At 36.7% G+C, this 20,378-nt stretch overlaps 1 protein-coding gene across 2 annotated transcripts in view; it reads left to right on the top strand.

The window, feature by feature from the left end:
- The window catches only part of LOC310720793 (ATP-binding cassette sub-family G member 4-like), a 42,669-nt gene extending 28,940 nt beyond the window's left edge, over window positions 1–13,729 (top strand). The window contains exons 9-15 of one of the 2 annotated variants that reach the window (XM_083531861.1): window positions 10,338–10,483; window positions 10,577–10,675; window positions 10,788–10,956; window positions 11,103–11,203; window positions 12,054–12,212; window positions 12,324–12,442; window positions 13,255–13,729. In XM_083531861.1, the coding sequence (XP_083387987.1) occupies window positions 10,338–10,483; window positions 10,577–10,675; window positions 10,788–10,956; window positions 11,103–11,203; window positions 12,054–12,212; window positions 12,324–12,442; window positions 13,255–13,492 (1,031 nt within the window). In that variant the 3' untranslated portion in view covers window positions 13,493–13,729. The remainder of the gene's footprint in view (window positions 1–10,337; window positions 10,484–10,576; window positions 10,676–10,787; window positions 10,957–11,102; window positions 11,204–12,053; window positions 12,213–12,323; window positions 12,443–13,254) is intronic. The other variant, XM_083531863.1, reaches the window with a different exon arrangement.
- The last annotated feature ends 6,649 nt before the right edge of the window (window positions 13,730–20,378 follow it).

Below are 20,378 nucleotides of genomic sequence, written 5' to 3'. Positions count from 1 at the left end.
GCATAACAAAGATGTGGTCTGAGTAACCGTGTGTCTTTCCTCAATTCCTGGCAGGAAATCAGTGTTGTCTTCATCTAAACAGCCCCATGTTTCACCCTGACTGAGTAGAAACTAACTGAGAGATTGAATTAAGAAAGGAAGGAGATTAGTGGCAAATCTTTCCTATAGTTGTGAGGTGACTGATACACAAAGCAGTTGGACACTGGGGAGATGGGGAGATAGATAGAGAGAGAGAGCTGCTGTTTTCCTGCTGTTTTTATTTAACAGTCTTAGCTAGATCAGGCTGTGTGATAAGCTGGGATTATGTATGTTTTATTCCATTTCTCTTCAGGAAATCAATGAATTAAGCAGATAGAAGCTGTGGCTCATTATCTGAGAGCACCCCCTTTGGTAACCCATAAGCTGCAAACAGTCCTCGGAGTGCACTAATGGTGAGTGAGGAGGTAATTGAGGACATTGGTACAACTTCTAGCAATTTTGAATGGCTGTTGAACACAACCAAAAAAAACTGGTTGTCTTTGGGGTGAAGACCCTCTTTATTAATGCTTTGCTCCAAATACTCAACGCTCAACTGACACTTGAAAAGTTTTACTCTGTGAGAGAGAGAGAGAGAGAGAGAGAGAGAGAGAGAGAGAGAGAGAGAGAGAGAGAGAGAGAGAGAGAGAGAGAGTTAGATTTCAGTAAATAATGAAAAGTTCTCGTTTTATTATCTTAGTAAAAATTGTTCTGACCATCTGTCTGCGCTCTCTCTCTCTCTCTCTCTCTCTCTCTCTCTCTCTCTCTCTCTCTCTCTCTCACAGAGTAAAACTTTTCAAGTGTCAGTTGAGCGTTGAGTATTTGGAGCAAAGCATTAATAAAGAGGGTCTTCACCCCAAAGACAACCAGTTTTTTTTGGTTGTGTTCAACAGCCATTCAAAATTGCTAGAAGTTGTACCAATGTCCTCAATTACCTCCTCACTCACCATTAGTGCACTCCGAGGACTGTTTGCAGCTTATGGGTTACCAAAGGGGGTGCTCTCAGATAATGAGCCACAGCTTCTATCTGCTTAATTCATTGATTTCCTGAAGAGAAATGGAATAAAACATACATAATCCCAGCTTATCACACAGCCTGATCTAGCTAAGACTGTTAAATAAAAACAGCAGGAACCAAAGAAACAGCATGACTGAAGAAGACAAATTCTAAGATCCTTCGTGAAGAACCAGTACGAGCCCAAAATGTTAGAGGAGGACAGGAGAAATGGTTAAGTGCAATGGTAATCAAGCAAAAGGGTCCTGTAAGCTATCTTGTGCAAGAGGGTAAAAAAAAGCACATTGTGCATGGACCATGTGTTGCGAAGAAGTTATGCACTGGGTTTCCCTTGCCTGGTGTGTTAGAGATCCAAAATTCAAATGTCACAAATTATGACATTTAACCCTGCCTGCTGTCAGGGACTGTTCTTCACCAAGGTAGACACAAAGTGCCCTGAGGACAGCTGCTATTTTATAGTTTACAGTTACATCACTTACAGGAATACAGATGTCAACTGAGGTAAATAATAATCCAACTGTTACATGAAGGTTGCCTTAAGAGGAATAGTTGTTATACGCTGGAATTTAGCTTTTTCCTGTTGTACAAAAAGAACAAAACATAAAAAGTGGCATTAGTATGAGGATCATTTGTAGCTACAATACAAAAATATTTTCTTGTTACATTCAGTATTGTTAATTGTAAAACTGCAAAATTACCTTGTAATATTCTGTCTTATTTCTCAGGTTAATAAAAGGACAGAAACCCCACATGTTAGAAGTCCCCTATATTTGATTGTGTCCATTACATAGTAGCAGGTGTCAGAACTCAGAACCTGTCCCTGAGCAGACACATCACGAGTGGATTCTTTGTTGCAGTTGATTCCCAATATAACTCCCAATAATAATAAAACAAAATGAATAGGCCTCAAAAGCCAATGAAAGATCTTCAGTCTTGGATGAATAAAAGCAAAACTTCATAATCACATAATAATGATCAAGCACACACACACTTTACACATACTCATATTTATACCCTGGTGTTACACAACACCTTTATTTTTAAAATTTCTTAATTTTAGCAAATTTCCCTTATTTTTTGATATCACATTCTTTTTTTCGTGTTTTGTCCAATTCCCCTTATCTCCGAACCTCGGTTCTCCACCCCATCCTGTGATCCCATATTTGGGTTTCCTGTTCTCCTCAGTTACCCTTATTTTCAACCTTTCTCTGTTATTATAAAAAAAAAAAAAATAGCTTTTGAATAAAACCTTTACCCCCTCAGGTACAGCTTCATTCTGTTCTCAGACTTTGTGCGTGAACAACCATTTTGCGGCCTATTTTGTCTTTCTGCATCTGCAAGGCATAAGTGTTCTGCTGTTATTCTATTTTATAATGCTGTTTACTATTCTACTGTCATTTAATCAAGCTATAATCGTTTTACTTGGATTTTTTATTTATCTAAGCTTAACTGTATTGTTCTGCTTAGTCATGTTAGTATCTAGGTCATACGTCATTCATACTTTCCAACTGACTATGTTACATAGTGTGTTGAGCTTTACAGAGATAGCATTTATAAGCTTGGTACTTTTGTCGCTACATGCAATTTCAGCTCTTCTTATGTTACTTTTGGGTACATTCACCAGATTACACGCCGGTAAAATGAGAATAACCTTGACAATTTAGGAGAAATTGTATGTCCTACTTTGTTTGATTATATTGTAGCATTTAGCATGTTCAACAATGATGCCCATGTCAATCTTTTAAGACTGTGACTGTGTTATTATTTGTGACAGCAGTTATAAAATATTATACAAATACTTGGGGTCATTGTTGGTTTTGAATGCTTTAAAAAAAAATTCTGGAGAAGCCATGATACATATTCCATAGGGTTTCAGTTTGTCATACCCATCCACATGCTAAACATAATTTGGACCACAGCTGTTATATTAGCGTCGTCTAAGGCCTTTAAATTAAAATCCACTCCATTCCAGTCGAAATTGCGAGAAAAAAAGTTGCAAGTAAAATGTCAGAATTATGTAAACTTTTTTATGTGGGAGAAACAGGCTTCCATACACTTGTATATGGAACTGAAGGTAAACACTTAATGTTCTGAGTGAACAGTTGTGTCACCTCATTGTCTGATTTAAATTCCACATTATCATCTACGTTTAGCTTTTATAAATATCTTAACTGTTCTGTTTTAACTAAAAAGTAAGTAAGTTATTTTGTTGTAATGTATGTTTAATCTCATCTACTGCTCTGACAGTAACTCATGTACACGACATACTGTGGTTCTTGTGGATTTGAGATGGTGGTGCTGGAGCTCCCAGCGCTCCTTCCTCGAACAGATATCCCACAGGAAACTTGGGATTGAGCTCAAAATCTGGTGTATCTGGTGTAATTGTAGAACAGTGGCTTAAACAGCCCAGGAGCTGCACCTGGAATTCAAGCAGATAATGTGTGTGTGGGAGTGTTGTGTGTGGATCAGAGGAACTGTGTGTGTGTGTGTGTGTGTGTGTGTGTGTGTGTGTGTGTGTGTGTGTGTATATGTGTGTATATGTGTGTATATGTGTGTATATGTGTGTTTGTTTGTGTGGTGTGTTTTTGTGTGTAGATCAGGAGGAAGTATGTGTATGTGTGTGTGTGTGTTTTTGTAATGCTGATATTTTCATTACATTTTATTTACATTTTGTGATTTTATATTAATTTCACTGAAGCATGTATTTTTCTATTTTACATTTTCACACATTCACTATGTTTTTTCACACTTTAAATTTTATATTTTCATATTGTATTTTTTTATTGGTATTTTGTGTGTGAAATTTATATTTTATTTACTAATATGTTCATAAATACTAATAAAAACACTTTCTGTAGTGAATTGTTCTGCTTTTTGTTCATTCACACAAATAAAATAAACACATGCACTCTGTCTAAATACTTTATTACAGATATTTGTTTGGCCGAAGGGTGTGGCTTAAATGTGGTGAGTCTTGCTGTGAGGTGTATATTAAATAGGGGAAAGAGGTGTGTCTAATCATGTTAATTAGAGAGATGAGTTTCCATGGTTGGGGTATGTATAAGAGGTGATAAGTGGGTGTGCCTGGTGTGTGTGTGTGTGTGTGTGTGTGTGTCAGAAGTAATGACTGAGCATGATGGGTGTGTTTAATTGGTGGTGAGTGGGCATGGCTGGTGTGTGTATGTTAAATCAAAATCAAATATAATTTTATTTGTTACATACACATACATACAGAGTACGACATGCAGTGAAATGCTTTGTACTACTATTCAGCATCTAAGCATAAAAAGAAATAGATTTGAGGATAAAAATAAAACAAAAACAAAAAAAGGTAAATAAATAAAATTTATAAACTACATAGAATATATGAAAATATATGTAAATATATGACAGCTTCGAAGCTGTCAGTCACAGCATGTCGACGCCTTTTCGCATATGGCCTTTCAAAGTAGAAAGTGTCTTTTAAATTTTAAATCAAAGTATTGTTTAATGTGAATGACCAGGCAGGATGATTTTCACATTATTATAAAAAAAAAAAACCTACATTAGAAGATCTGTTCTCAAAAAGTCTTGGGGAAACATGTTTACTATCGGTTTTGTGGCCTTATTTCAGTGAGTTTTTTTTTTTTTCACACATAAACCTTATTTTGTCAAAAATACAAACAAACACATATAAGTTGTTTACATATTATGGTAACCCAGTTTGTGCTGAATACAGTGTAATACGCCTTTTGTCAATAATATATTTTAAAAGCAACTAAAAAGAACCAAATGTAAGAGTATGTCAAAATCTCTCAAGGGGTCAAAAACACCCTCAGAGTCCAGAGGGTTAATGTGTAGTATAGAATATTCAGTATGAGTTCTAAAACTGAATTGAGAACGTTCTGTACTTTTATACTAAGAAATTTGTTACTTTTGTAATAAAAAAAAAATGTGAAAAATGCACTGCCTCTGTTTTGTATTTAATCATGTAACAAAATGTTTAAAGCCTATTGCTTCTGAAGGAATTAGAATTGAGTCTTTTCCCACCCATGCAAGTGTCTTATTTTTTTTTTTAAGGACAATTCAGTTCAGCTGGATATTAGTGAAGGGCCCTGGGAGAATACCAGGATGTAATTTTAAACCGTAACATAAAGGTACATTTCAATCACTTGGGGTGCAAAACTGTTCTTTTAGAGGTACAAACAAGAAGGTACAAAAATAAACCAGTGTTTAGAGGTACATTTCTGTACCCTGCTAGGGTACAGCTGGGGCAACAAAGCATTTGTACTCTTTCAGGTACATTACTGTACCTTGATTTTTCTGTGTGTACGATGACAATTTCAGACCCCTCCATTATTTCTAAGTGGGAGAACTTGCAAAATAGCAGGGTGTTCAAATACTTATTTTCCTCACTGTAAATTATTTGGATTCGAATATTTTTCTTGACAATCTTTAACCTGTCTCTCTCACTTTCCGATCTAAAACCCCTGTCTCACCGGGCTTTAAACTGTCTTTCTCACTGTGCTCTGACCAATCTATCTCACTGGGCTTTAAACTGTCTGTCTCACTGCACTCAGGTCCATAACTGTCTGTCTCTCTCTGCTTTGACCCATCTGCCTAACTGTGCTCTAACACACACAGAAACGTTCATGCTTGGCATTGGTCATTCCGCCAAAGATGGGTGTGGCTCAGGGACCTTTAAAGGTATTGATCCTCCCAGAACTTCGAGACTTTGAGGCAGATCTTCTGGCAAGCTTTACCTTCAAGAACTTCTCCTACTGAAAGAACTGGAATAACATCTAACACTCTTGTCTCAGCAAAATAATGAATGCAAATATCCGTTTTACTAACCAGTCTAAATGCGTGTTGAAGCTTGAGCTTCAAGGTGAATTAAGCTCAATATTGCACTTTTTTTAATGAACGGTAGCATGTTATATTTCTACTAAACTGTTATTTCTATTTAACTGGGGAAAAGGACCATTTTTAGGAAAAAAAAAAGTTAATTTAAATTTAAAGACTGCAACATTAGTTGAAAAATGTTCCTCCGAATGTTTATTTTTAGTAACACTTTTGTTGCCACCATTCCTACTTTTTTGGGACGTGTTGCAGCCATCAATTCAAAATTTAATTGAATTTTTAAAAAAAACTTGTTTCCTTTCACAAATGGAACATTATAATCATATAATTTCTGCTCTATAATTTGTTTGCGATTATGAACTAGATAAAAACTGGGAACTAAAAGATAAGTTTGGCAACAAAGGAACAACAAATTCATGCATATAGCCAGCAAAACGATTTAAGTTTTTTAAGGAAAATGGCTTAGCTACTTTAATATCGTTTGTGGACACCTGGCCATAAGATTGGTATGTGCTTTTTGAAAAAAGCTCCACTACTGGAACAGGTTGGTGTCTAGTTCAAATGAAAATCCAAATTTGTCACTGAAAAAGTCACATATCCCGGTTCTGGGAATGGGTAATTCTATAATGGGTAATATTTTTTAAAATCTGGGAGCACGGGTAACCCTAATTAACTGCTAACTGATTATAAAATGAGAACCTTGCAAAGCACATACAAAAATAGATAAAGTGGTGTGCATAAATGTTTACTCCAATTATATGTAATACAATTCCAAATATAAAAGTGTAAAACTCTCACCCTTTGAAAACCCCACAAAATTTGTTCTGGTACAGGATGTTGTGCTCGAAAGTCACATTCAATTATTAATTAGTTTTGCTATATAATGTAGTCTTTACAGATTGCTGCTATGGCTGAAATGAGAGAGCAAGGGATGGTCTCCATCCAATTGGAACAGACAAGAGAAGCCGCTCTGGTCGCAGCCATGTTGAACCCCATCACAATGGCGCAGAGGTTCTCACACCTACCACGTCACTCGGCTGTAGACCTAGAGTTCACAGACCTTTTGTACACTGTTAATGAGGGTCCATGCTGGAGGAAGAAAGGTACTTAGTTTATAGGTTAGAATGCATAGATTTTACAGAGTTTACAATTAAAATATTAATTGATCTAGATCATATTATTTATAATTTGCCAGTTGATGTGGTTGTGTGTTGGCAACATTGTTTGATTAGATGGTTAGCATTTGGAAGCAGTTGAATTCTAAGATTCTGTGAAATTGTGTGATTTGCCTACAACATTAATATGATAAATATTTATTAAAAAGAAATCCATCTCCTTTAAAAGGTATGATGGTCCATTGAATTTCATTAATTATTAAGATATACTTCTCATAGATCAGTGCCTTTACTTTTATTACTGGAGTACTTGAAATAGCAACTATTTTTTTTTTATTTACTCAAAAAGGAGCAATTTTACTGGGGTAATATTGAAGCATTGGATCTGAATAATTCAGTAGAGAAATGGTGTACTTCATCCACCCTCGGTAGCAGTCACGCTGCCTCGTTATCGTAGTGCCCCCTAGTGGCTCACTCTTATGCACAACACAGAAGAACTATACATTCCGTTGTATTACATACAACTGAGGACATTATAAACATATTTTAACAGACATCTCCTTCTATTGAGGATTACTCGTCCCGAGCGGATACTTTTGGTTTGTGGATTTTGCATGACTTGTGTTTTTGTTTTGGGTGAAAAAAGACTATGATTGAGTTATTTACGCTTCCGCGTCATCAGCGTGACAATCTTAAAAGGTGTGCTTTTTTCCCTTTATATGCTGTTTTTTGTTTGTTTTTTGTTTTAGCAAGAAAGAAAGATTAAATAAAGAAAAAAAGGTTATGTTTCCACTTTGTTTTGCGCTTCGGTTCAGGTTTATCAGTGCAATTCTTTTTTACAAAAATACAATACCTCTAATTCAACTGGCAATAAATGACTTGTCAGCTTACACTGTACAAGTAGGTGAAAACAGCTAAACAGCATTTCTTCATAGTGACACATAGCAGATGCATTGTTTTCATTTCCACACTTGAGATCGATACTGATGATTTACTGTGCATCTCCATGCTCTATTATTCTTCTACCTTTTTACTTATGCTTTCATTCTACAGCTTAAAGGACTGCTTTCAGACATACACCCATTATTTCAGGGAAGAAATATTTTGTTCTTTAATTTGTTTACTACATCATGCTGTACTGCAGGCTATGCAATAGTATGTTCACCTACTTGTCAGCATGTCACATTTCATGGTTCCTCGTGTGTTATGTGCTACAATGTGTGAAGCATTGACAAATGATTATTGAGTCATAAATTATCTGTTAGAAAAATCATTATGGATAAGCAAATTGAGTTTGTTTTAAAAAGGTCACACAGTACCTTTATATATATATATATATATAAATATATACATATATATATATACAGTGAGGAAAATAAGTATTTGAACACCCTGCTATTTTGCAAGTTCTCCCACTTAGAAATCATGGAGGGGTCTGAAATTGTCATCGTAGGTGCATGTCCACTGTGAGAGACATAATCTAAAAAAAAAAATCCAGAAATCACAATGTATGATTTTTTAACAATTTATTTGTATGATACAGCTGCAAATAAGTATTTGAACACCTGTCTATCAGCTAGAATTCTGACCCTCAAAGACCTGTTAGTCTGCCTTTAAAATGTCCACCTCCACTACATTTATTATCCTAAATTAGATGCACCTGTTTGAGGTTGTTAGCTGCATAAAGACACCTGTCCACCCCATACAATCAGTAAGAATCCAACTACTAATATGGCCAAGACCAAAGAGCTGTCCAAAGACACTAGAGACAAAATTGTACACCTCCACAAGGCTGGAAAGGGCTACGGGGAAATTGCCAAGCAGCTTGGTGAAAAAAGGTCCACTGTTGGAGCAATCATTAGAAAATGGAAGAAGCTAAACATGACTGTCAATCTCCCTCGGACTGGGGCTCCATGCAAGATCTCACCTCGTGGGGTCTCAATGATTCTAAGGAAAGTGAGAATTCAGCCCAGAACTACACGGGAGGAGCTGGTCAATGACCTGAAAAGAGCTGGGACCACCGTTTCAAGGTTACTGTTGGTAATACACTAAGACGTCATGGTTTGAAATCATGCATGGCACGGAAGGTTCCCTGTTAAAACCAGCACATGTCCAGGCACGTCTTAAGTTTGCCAATGACCATTTGGATGATCCAGAGAAGTCATGGGAGAAAGTCATGTGGTCAGATGAGACCAAAATAGAACTTTTGGGTCATAATTCCACTAAACGTGTTTGAAGGAAGAAGACTGATGAGTACCTTTCCAAGAACACCATCCCTACTGTGAAGCATGGGGGTGGTAGCATCATGCTTTGGGGGTGTTTTTCTGCACATGGGACAGGGCGACTGCACTGTATTAAGGAGAGGATGACCAGGGCCATGTATTGCGAGATTTTGGGGAACAACCTCCTTCCCTCATTTAAAGCATTGAAGATGGGTCGAGGCTGGGTCTTCCAACATGACAATGACCCGAAGCACACAGCCAGGATAACCAGGGAGTGGCTCTGTAAGAAGCATATCAAGGTTCTGGTGTGGCCTAGCCAGTCTCCAGACCTAAACCCAATAGAGAATCTTTGAAGGGAGCTCAAACTCCGTGTTTCTCAGTGACAGGCCAGAAACCTGACTGATCTGGAGAAGATCTGTGTGGAGGAGTGGGCCAAAATCCCTCCTGCAGTGTGTGCAAACCTGGTGAAAAACTACAGGAAACGTTTGACCTCTGTAATTGCAAACAAACAAATATTAACAATGACTTTCTCAGGTGTTCAAATACTTATTTGCATCATACAAATAAATAGTAAAAAAAATCATACATTGTGATTTCTGGATTTTTTTTTTAGATTATGTCTCTCACAGTGGACATGCACCTACGATGACAATTTCAGACCCCTGCATGATTTTTAAGTGGGAGAACTTGCAAAATAGCAGAGTGTTCAAATACTTATTTTCCTCACTGTATATATATATATATATATATATATATATATATATATATATATATATATATATATATATATATATATGCTAACCATAGACTGGATGTCAATTTATATTCATTTTCTAGTGTTATTACGGTACTTTACAAACTTTTTGAGCAAAGTATTTTGTGTATGTAATTTTCCCTATGTACATATAGTGTACATATGATATACTGCATTTAAGCTTTACAACAGGGGCAATGGGTTGATTAAATCTGGAAGTGGGATGATTGTGTCCGAAAACTTTTTGCCATTTAGTTTTTATGAGCAGTATTATCATAAATTACATCTGTTTTATCTACTCTCTAAATAGTTTGTAGACAGTAGAAATCCTCTACATCTTTCCTACAAACTCTGTGCTTTCATGTGTTCTTCTACAGTAATTGAGGTGGCAGCAGGAGAGTATGGTGATTTAAAGCCCATGCTCTTGGAGGCAGTGCAGACTGGCATGTGTTCAGAGGGTGAAAACATGAACTCTAGTGACAACAGTGATCCCACAACCTCCCATCCATCACAGTGTAACAATGTAAGTGGCACATGCACTCACTGGTGAACAAACATTGTCATCCCTGTCCATTGTGCCTCTCTTCCTCACACATGTTCTCTTCTGTTTGGACAGGAGTCAGGACAAATTGAAAAACATACCTTTGCCACCAGTACACTCACACAGTTCTGCATTCTTTTCAAACGAACCTTAATAACTACATCCAGAGACATGGTAAGATTTTTTTTACCTTTACAACATGTTAAATAGTTTGATATTTTTGAAAATGTGACAATATTTTCATATTTTCATTTTCATGGTATGGGATCTCTTTTTGTGTGTCCAGATGTTGAACAGCACGAGGGTGATGTCACATTTGTTTATGGGACTTCTGATCGGTCTGCTGTACCTGAACATTGGCAATGATGCCAGCAAAGTGATCAGCAACACTGGATTCCTCTTTTTCTCCATGCTCTTTCTCATGTTTGCTGCATTAATGCCCACTGTCCTTAAATGTAACTACTGGGTTGTGCCTCTTTTTCTGTCTGTCCTTTATTTTTTTTTGAAGGGTCATTATTAATATTGATGGGTTATAGTGACTATATTAGTTATAATGTTTAATTTTTTCGTTTAATTGGCTAACTTTGTGCTACTTTTGCAGTTCCTCTGGAGATGTCAGTCTTTATGAGGAAGCAATTCAACAACAGGTACAGTGTAGAGGCGTACTACCTAGCAAAGACCATGGCTGACATTCCATTCCAGGTATGGTGTTGAATCTTTTTTTTAACTTGTATTATATACTCTATCTAACTATATTCTCTATATATCAATATATGTAAGACAGGATGCACATTCTCAGATAAAATATATAGGCTAAAAACCAAACGCGTTTGGAAACTGGCGTGCGATATGTCAAAACACTTGAGACGGTGGGGGGAGGTGCACCCTGGGTGAATTTGACGTAACGTCACGTAACGTCATAGGCCACGGCCACCGCACAAACCTATTAGCTTACCGTGTCGCCAAACCCGATACGACACGACGTGTGGTACCGCGAATCTCCAATGGAGTGCCAAATCGGTTTTGTCCGTTACATCACGTGGGTGGGAACGTGTAAAAAAACACGAAACGGCAAAACTCCTGCGACATGCACATGTGACGCATCTTAACACTCGTCACGGCGAGTGGAGTCGAACGGCAGCCCCGCCCCCTCGGAAAACGAGGGCGAAAACAAGCGTGCAAGGTATCGAAACGCTGGTCTGTCCAAGTACGATCGCGTCTCGTGGTTGGCACTAACAACAATAAGCCTGGTGTCGACTTTTGCACCCTCAAGCACTACTCACATTTTCTTTAGGAAATGTCACATTCTAGTTTATTTCCAGTTCCAAATGCAGATTGCACATTATCTAGCAGGCATCTCTTAATACATTTCTAGTCTGTTTCAACAGAATTTCCAGTGACAGAAGGATAAAGGCTGGCCACTGTTTTTATTGCACCTTACAGGCAACAGGGGGCTTGTAACAACTCATTTCTCACGGTCAAAATAACCACACTAAAAAATCTCTCTGTTGAATTTCTTTTTCTCTCTTTCCACCTGCCTCCACACACACAGGTCATATGTCCCGTAATGTACTGTAGTATAGTGTACTGGATGACAGGTCAGCCTCCAGAAGCGATCAGATTTCTTCTATTCACGGCTCTGTCCACCTTGACTGCCCTGGTGGCTCAGTCTCTGGGCCTCCTCATTGGATCTGCTTCCACTTCCCTGCAGGTGGCTCAATACATCACAGATACACATACATAAATACTGATACACGTACCATTACATGAATAAGCTTGAACTTTCGATAATATTTTCCGAGCTCACTATTTCTCATTGCAGGTAGCTACATTTGTAGCACTGGTGACAGCCATTCCAGTCTTGCTTTTCTCTGGATTCTTTATTAACTTTGACACCATGCCAATATACCTACATTGGATCTCCTATCTTTCTTTTGTCAGGTCAGTGGCAGCTTTCATAATTATAATGAATCAGTTTTGGCACAGGACTAATTTGTACAACCCACTCATCACCATTTAGTATTTTAGAGCTGGTGACTTGTGAGTTATATTGAATCCATATATCTGGAGACAATAAAACAAATGTTTTATATATGCTGCAAAATAAGTTCTCGATTATACCATTGCAGCCACAAATCCATACGTTTTGATATAAAGAAATTTTATGATTGTGACTATTGAGGTGACACTTTTTAAATATAAATATATGAATGTAAATATCGAATATAAATCTAAAATTAAATGTTTGATTCATATGTTTTTGTTCTTTGTCTACTGCCCTTTCACAGTGTGTCTTATTGGAAAACAGTGCAAGCTTGCCAACACTTTATGCTTCTGCTTATTTAATCATGTCAACTGTAATTATTTTATCTTATGTCATGAAATGATGTGATTTCTATGTAAACAAACATAACTACATTTACTGTTGTTGAATGTCCAGCAAAGTACTGAACCCTGTTTATAGGAATAGCCATCTGTATGTTATGTTCATAGTACATATATATTCATCTGTATATTATGTTCATAGTACATACACATCTGTAAATTACTGTTTATAGTCCTATAATAACATTTAATTTAATTTATGTAACTCATGTAAACACTGTATATCCTGCACTCTGGTTAGACCCAAACTGCATTTTGTTGCCTTGTACTTGTATATGTGTAATGACAATAAAGTTGAATCTAATCTAATCTAATCAAGACTTCCAGTCAAACTACAATCTAATATATTTTCACTTATACTTTTACAGGTATGGCTTCGAGGGTGTGATCCTCTCAATTTATGGCTTGAACCGAGCAGACTTGGAGTGCCCAGGCATTATCTGCATGTTCCAGAAGCCAGAAGAGGTGTTGCAGCTGCTGGACGTAGAAGAGGCAAAGCTCTATGTGGACTTCATTGTGTTAGGGGTTTTCTTCCTCGTTTTTGGCTCGTTTTTGGCAAAGTCAAGTCTGAACGTTAGGGCACACATGGCATTATGTTTCAGATAACAATTATATTGTGTGTCAAGAAAAATACTCTAATCAACCTTATTTAGTGTGTTTTTAATCAAACTAATATTAATCCAACAAATTGATTTTATAATTAGTATAGAACCTATAAGATACAATAGAATTAGCTTAATTAAACCTATTTAGCCTTTATGTTAATCAAACCTTCGAATCTATTTACTCCATGTATAATTAACCTAATAATAATCAGATACTAATAAATAGAGTACACTGTTAGTTTTTTGTTTTACAGTTTTTTTCATAGAAATGTTACTTTTTTCTTTTTCAATTTACAACAAAATGCCTGTTTTACATATTTTCTGTATTTTAATGTCGTCATTAAATAGATCAAAAATTGATTGTATTTTGATATTATAGAAGTTTTCTGTTTTTTAAAAGAAATTTGCTGTATTTTCACTGAGTAATTTGTATTTTTACATAAAATATCTAATATTTACAAATTATTCTTGTAATCAATAAGCCAGTGTTTTTATTACCATTGAAGTCAGTTAATCATATGAAAGTTAAAGTTATTAATGTCAAATAATAGTATTTTTTGACATAAAGTAAAATTATGCATTGTTTCTTTTACTACTCTTTTAACCTGTCTTGCAAATAAATGCTCTTATTAACCATTATTTGGCATTCTATTATTTTCCCATATGTTCTTACTACATATATCATTCATAAAGACATGATGTATGTTTTTCACCCTAAATTATTATAAATTAAAATGTGGTATTTCCCAGTAAACAAAAAGTCAATAATTTAGGTTTTTGTGGTTTATATTTTTTCAGTAACAATGCCTACAATAGCCAAAAATCTAATAAAATCTAATACAATATAATGTTTAAACAATTACACAGAACTCAAATCTGAAATACTACAAAGGCATTGGTCCAGTATGGAAAGTTCCCATTTTTTAATATTTTTTTTAACTGAAATAAAACCCAAAAAAAAACATACATGTTAACATTTTTAAACAGTAATAAACAGTAAAGAACTCAAGTCATCAAATCCAAAGTGTTTGTGTTAAGGATCTTTGATAGCTGTTGCAATTTACAAAAGTAATAATGATGATAAATAATAGTGCACATTTTATATAGATTACATAACATGTCAATATTTAACATGTAATCGTTTCATTTATATAAATTACACTGTAGAAAGTACAATATCCTATATTTAATAATATATTTAAAAAAATTGGCTTGTGCCACTTGTACAGTGTCTACACTACGTGTTTATTTTTCAGTTATGTACAATAATGTAACAGAAGAAAGCAAAGTGACAATAAGCAACTTACCAACTAAAACCTGCATTTAGTTTATGCTCCGCGCGTGCGCATACTGACACAACTTCAAAATTGCCGCTGAATTAGCTCCGCCTACAACGGTTTGAATTAGTTTCAGGCTGTTCCTCTGGGAAATGTTTAAGATAATAACGCACTTTTTCACTAAACATCGCAAACTACAAGAATCTGAGGATACTACAGAAAACATCATGCTAAAGTACGTGTTTCAAACATGTGAAGCACATTTTCTAGTGACTGTGCATTTATGTTGTTAAATGTAGTTTTGAAGTTAAATCGTGCAGTATTTTGTACAGTCACATGACGACAGCTGCAGGGCAAAACACTGAATGAGGTAGATCTTGGCTGGATAAGTTAACTATCATTACATATTGAATCGTTTGGATTGTGAAAATGTGCTAGAAGCTTAGATGTTACAATATGTTATATAACAGGGGTGTCAAACTCAAATTCACAGTGGGCCAAAATTAAAAACTGGGATGAAGTCGTGGGCCAAACTCAATATTTATGGAAATTGTGCATGTTTTCCGTCTCTCCAGATCTGTAATGTTTAACCTTTTCATATGGAAACAAACTTTAGTTTTGCATAAACATTGAATCTGGAACAACCAAAGTTTAATAGACACATGAGAAATTAAATTTGGAAATAAAACACACATCAGTGGTATTCGTTTCTTATTATGTCTCACTTTCTCTCTCTCTCTCTCTCTCTCTCTCGCTCTCTCTCTCTCTCTCTCTCTCTCTCTCTCTCTAGACTTTCTAATTTATTTTTTCACAGGTCAACAACAAAACAACCAAAAATAATAATAATTTCCTTCAATTAAAAAAGCAATCATTCAACCATTAACAGTTCATGCCTTAAAGTAGAAAAAGTGCATAAAGACAACATTCATTCGAGCTCAGTTTTTACACTCTAATTTACTCTGATTGGTTAAAGTCAGATTCCTGCATCTCTTCTCAGATACAAGTGCATCATGTCTGGGTTTAGGCTCTGAACTGAGGAAATACTCAGGATTGAGTAAAGATGTTCATCAGTGAGACTCCTGAGTGGTGCAGTGTGTCGGGGAGAAACATGGAAACAGTGCAGCACACACAGAGTCGTACTTTGACTTGATCGTCAAATAAAATTTTATTCATCACATACACATACATACAGGGTACGACATGCAGTGAAATGCTTTATACGACGGTCCGGCAAGAGGGGAATACGGTGGAGAGAAAGAAAAAAAGCTGATAAATAAAGTATAAAAACTATATAGAATAAAATATAAGGTATAAAGCATATATAAAGATATGTATGTAAACAAAGAGAAAAATTTATATACAAAGAAAATCCTTATGGCAGTAGACAGTGAAACAGTAAACAATGTGTACCAAAGTGTAAACAATAGACAATTTTAGTGGTGGGTTGTCCATAAAGTGTCCGTGTGCAGTATGGTGTGGTGTAAAGTGTCCATAAAGTGTCCGTGTTCAGTATGGTGTGGTGTAAAGTGTCCATAAAGTGTCCGTGTTCAGTATGGTGTGGTGTAAAGTGGTCCGTAAGTGTCCGGGTGCGGTATAGAGTGTCCAAAAAGTGTCCGTGTGCAGAATGGTGTGGTATAAAATAAATAAATATAAAGTGCGCTTTGCTGTGCAAGTCCAGAGTTTAATGTGACGTGGTGCGAGAGGTGAGATCTGTACAGAGAAGAAGTGTGATGATGGAGAGAGTGGCCCAGCTTTTAGATCCTGGGTGTTTCCTGGTTTAAACACCGACTGGCCTGCGGAAAGAAGCTCCTCCTCATTCTCTCTGTGTTCGCTTTCAGGGAGCGGAAGCATTTCCCTGAATGCAACAAAGAGAAGAGTCCATTGTTGGGATGGCTGAGGTCCTTCACAATTTTCCTGGCTCTGGTCCGGCACCGTGTGCTGTAGATGTCCTGCAGGTCAGGGAGCTCGGTGTGGATGGAGGGCTCGTCTGTCCTGCATGGTGCTGTTCCCAAACCAGGAAGTGATGCTACCCGTCAGAACGCTCTCAATGGTGGGAGGGTAGTTTAAAGTCCCTTAAGCGTCTCAGATGGTACAGACGCTGCCGGGCCTTCTTCACCAGGGTGTTAGTGTGACACAACCAAGACAGATCCTGTGTGATGTGAACACCCAAGTACCGGAAACTGTCCACTCTTTCCACTGGAGTCCCGCAGATGTTTAGCGGTTGGTATGACCGCTCCCGCTTTGCGCCCCAGATGCCTCCGAGCCCAGAGAAGTCGACGGCGCTTCTGGACACTGTTAACATAGGGCTTCCTTTTGGCACAGTACAGTTTTAACTGGTATTTGTGGATGTAACTACGTATTGTGGTACTTGGCAAAGGATTGCCAAAGTAGTCCTGAACCCATGCGGTGATATCGCATATAGATGAATGACGATTCTTGATGCAGTGCCGCCTGAGGGATCGGAGATCACGGTTGTTCAGCTTAGGCTTGCGCCCTTGTCCTTTACGCACTGAAATTCCTCCAGATTCCTTAAATCTTTTAATTATGTTATTGCACTGTTGAAGGTGAAATATCCAAATATCTTCCTATCTTTGGAATGTGTTGCAGGTCTGAATAATGGGATGTATGTAAATGAACATATTTCATGTTTTGTTTGGTCAACTTCAGGTCATTTGTAAATATACATATTTACAAATGACCTGAAGTTGACCAAACAAAACATGAAATATTTTGTGTTCATATTGTCTGCAATGAAATACAAGTCAAAGTAAATTTAGAAATCACTACTTTCTTTTTTTTTATTTGGGTTTTCCATACTGTCCGAGGAAAGCATATGCATACTCAGTGAAACTGGCAGAAAACATAAGTCACGGAAGAAGAATAGTTGAGTAAATTGTTATTTTTGTTTTCTTTGCGAAAAAAAAGTGTTCTCGTAACGTCACAATACTGAAGTTGATCCAATGTTTTATTGTTCCTGGATCTGGATCGTTTCAGTTGTGTTGCTGTCTATGGAGCGTCAGATGGCTCTCTGATATCATCAAAAATACCTTCATTTGTGTTGCAAAGATAACCGAAGGTTTTATGTGTTTGGAATGACATGAAAGTGAGTAATTAATGACAATTTTTATTTTTGGGTAACCTATCCCTTTAAACTGAGCACTGTTCTTCAGAAACAATTTTCCAGCAACTTTTGCATATTTTAAACACTTTCCAGCAGTGACTGTATGATTTTAAGATCAATCTTTTCACATTGAGGACAATTAAGTGACCCGTACGCAACTGTAAGAAGGTGCAAACATTCACTGATGCTACAGAAAGAAACATGATGAATTACAAGCGATGAAAAATGTCAAGAGTTTTCTTGTTTTATTAAAATGTATCTCTTTTCAATTTAGTACTGCCCTTCAGAACAGAAGATACTTGCATATTTCCCAGCAGGCAAATTAAGAACAATTAACCTCGATCTACAAATTCAAAAAGTTTTCACCCCCCAGCTCTTAATGCATTGTTTCCTTCTGGAGCATTTCAGTTTCTCATTTCAGCTGAAAGCCCCGACAGGTGCTGCTCTCGTCTTTGCCTCCTGGACAGAAATATCTTGCTGTATGTTAAATGATCATCAACTCACCCCTGCCAAGAGAGAACTGCTCATGTTTTCAGCTGACCTAACTTTGGTCTTATCGTTGAGGCATATATAAATTGCAGTGGCCCGATCCAGCAGATTTGCCCTGTACAACATTATGAAAATCAGACTCTTTCTTTTGGGCCATGCTACAGAACTCCCTGTCCAAACTCTTGTTCTCTCCAAACTGGACTGTTGTATTGCTCTCTTAGCAGACTTTCCAGCATCTACTACCAAGCCTCTGCAGCTAATCCAGCCTATATCACTGAGACTGATCTTCAACAAGCTAAAGAGTGCACGTCACTTTTTTTTATTTTTTACATATACTGCTATGTCTACTGTGTTAGACTAACTTGGATTCGGTATGTTGCTTTGGATAAAATGTCATTGTAAATGTATAAAGATATACAGCAATTGCCATTTAATGTAGGTATTTTTGACTTAACTTATTTTCTATAATTGGATTGTTTATTTTACTTGACATACAGTGCTTCTGTTCAATTATTAATACTGTGAATGTGCAGGTTCCTTTTATAAGTACAGAATATACAGTAGAGCTCATTGCTCTACTGTCCAAAAATGTTAAACTATAATATGTATGGAAAATGAAATTTTAAGAGGTATCTACAGACATTTGTCTCTGTATTATAAATTGAGAATATTTTTATACAACATTTCTTGATTATTGTAATTAATGATATCTACTATCTAATGATATATTTACCATGGGTGCCAGATCTTTAAGTTATGCTGCCCCCCGCCTATGGAACTCTCTTCCCCTTGATGTTCGCAATTGTGAGTGCTTGTTGACTTTTAAAAAGCGTCTTAAAACATATCTTTTTATACAGGCCTTTTTATGAAATGTTTTATTAAGATTTAAATGAATTTTACATCCATATGCTGTTTCTCTGTTGTGTGTTCCATTTTATGCAATGACCTGTATATTGTCTGTAAGGTGACCTTGGGTGTTTTGAAAGGCGCCATAAAATAAAATGCATTATTATTATTATTATCTGTATTTATACAGTAAATGCCTTTTTAATTTACAGAGATTAAATGTACAAACCTTTTTCAAATATGTGCTTTCTGGATTTATTTCATCGTTATTGTACATGAGGAAAACTATACTTTTACAGTAAATTAATGTAAATGGACAGATCACTGGTAGGTGGCGCTATGGTGAGCTATTTTTAGAAAAGGTCCGCGGGTGACTCATGTGGTCCTTGCGGGCACCACGTTGGTGACCTCTGTTCTGCAGTATGACTGTATTGTCCTTGGTCTGAAAAGGTTGAATCAGCATACTGATGAGCACGTCCTTGTCATTTCCTTTATGTTCTTTCTTTGGAGACACAAAGCAGCACAGCTTCTCTTATATTTGGAAAATAGCTATTTTTATGCCGGTCATATCATTTTATTTTGTTGTATTTATCCGCCACACCTTAAAGGCCGGTCCGTGAAAATATTGTCTGACATTAATCCGGTCCGTGGCGCAAAAAAGGTTGGGGACCACTGTCCTAGACCCCATTATGACTAATAGAACCAAAGGTACAATATAGTAAACAGATGAAGAAGATCTGAAAGTACGCTTTGGGGTGTAAGTATGAAGCAAGTCAGAGAGATATGAGGAAGCAAGATTATGAAAAGTATTGAAAGTGAGAAGCAGAATCTTTTACTCTATTCGATATTTGATAGTTCTGAACCAATTGGAGTTTTTTGAAGAAGGTTGTCAGGTAACCCAAACAGAATATAGTTGCAATAATCAATGCATGAGGTAACTAGAGCATGAGCTAGAGCAGGTGTGTCAAACTCAGGCCCGCAAGATCAAATCAAACGTGTATTAGAGCTGGCCCGCCAAGCTGCTCAAACACTATAATCGGCAGCACATATCTGAGCAGTTTTTAATTTTGGCCCACTGTGAATTTGAGTTTGACACCCCTGAGCTAGAGAATAGCTGTGAGAATAGCTGTGGAATTGGATGTGGGAGACGGATG

The sequence above is a fragment of the Silurus aristotelis genome, assembly GCF_946808225.1.
Source record: "Silurus aristotelis genome assembly, chromosome: 26".
NCBI lineage: Eukaryota > Metazoa > Chordata > Actinopteri > Siluriformes > Siluridae > Silurus > Silurus aristotelis.
Note: the sequence above shows the minus strand (reverse complement) of the source record. Positions and strands in the feature narration are given on the sequence as shown.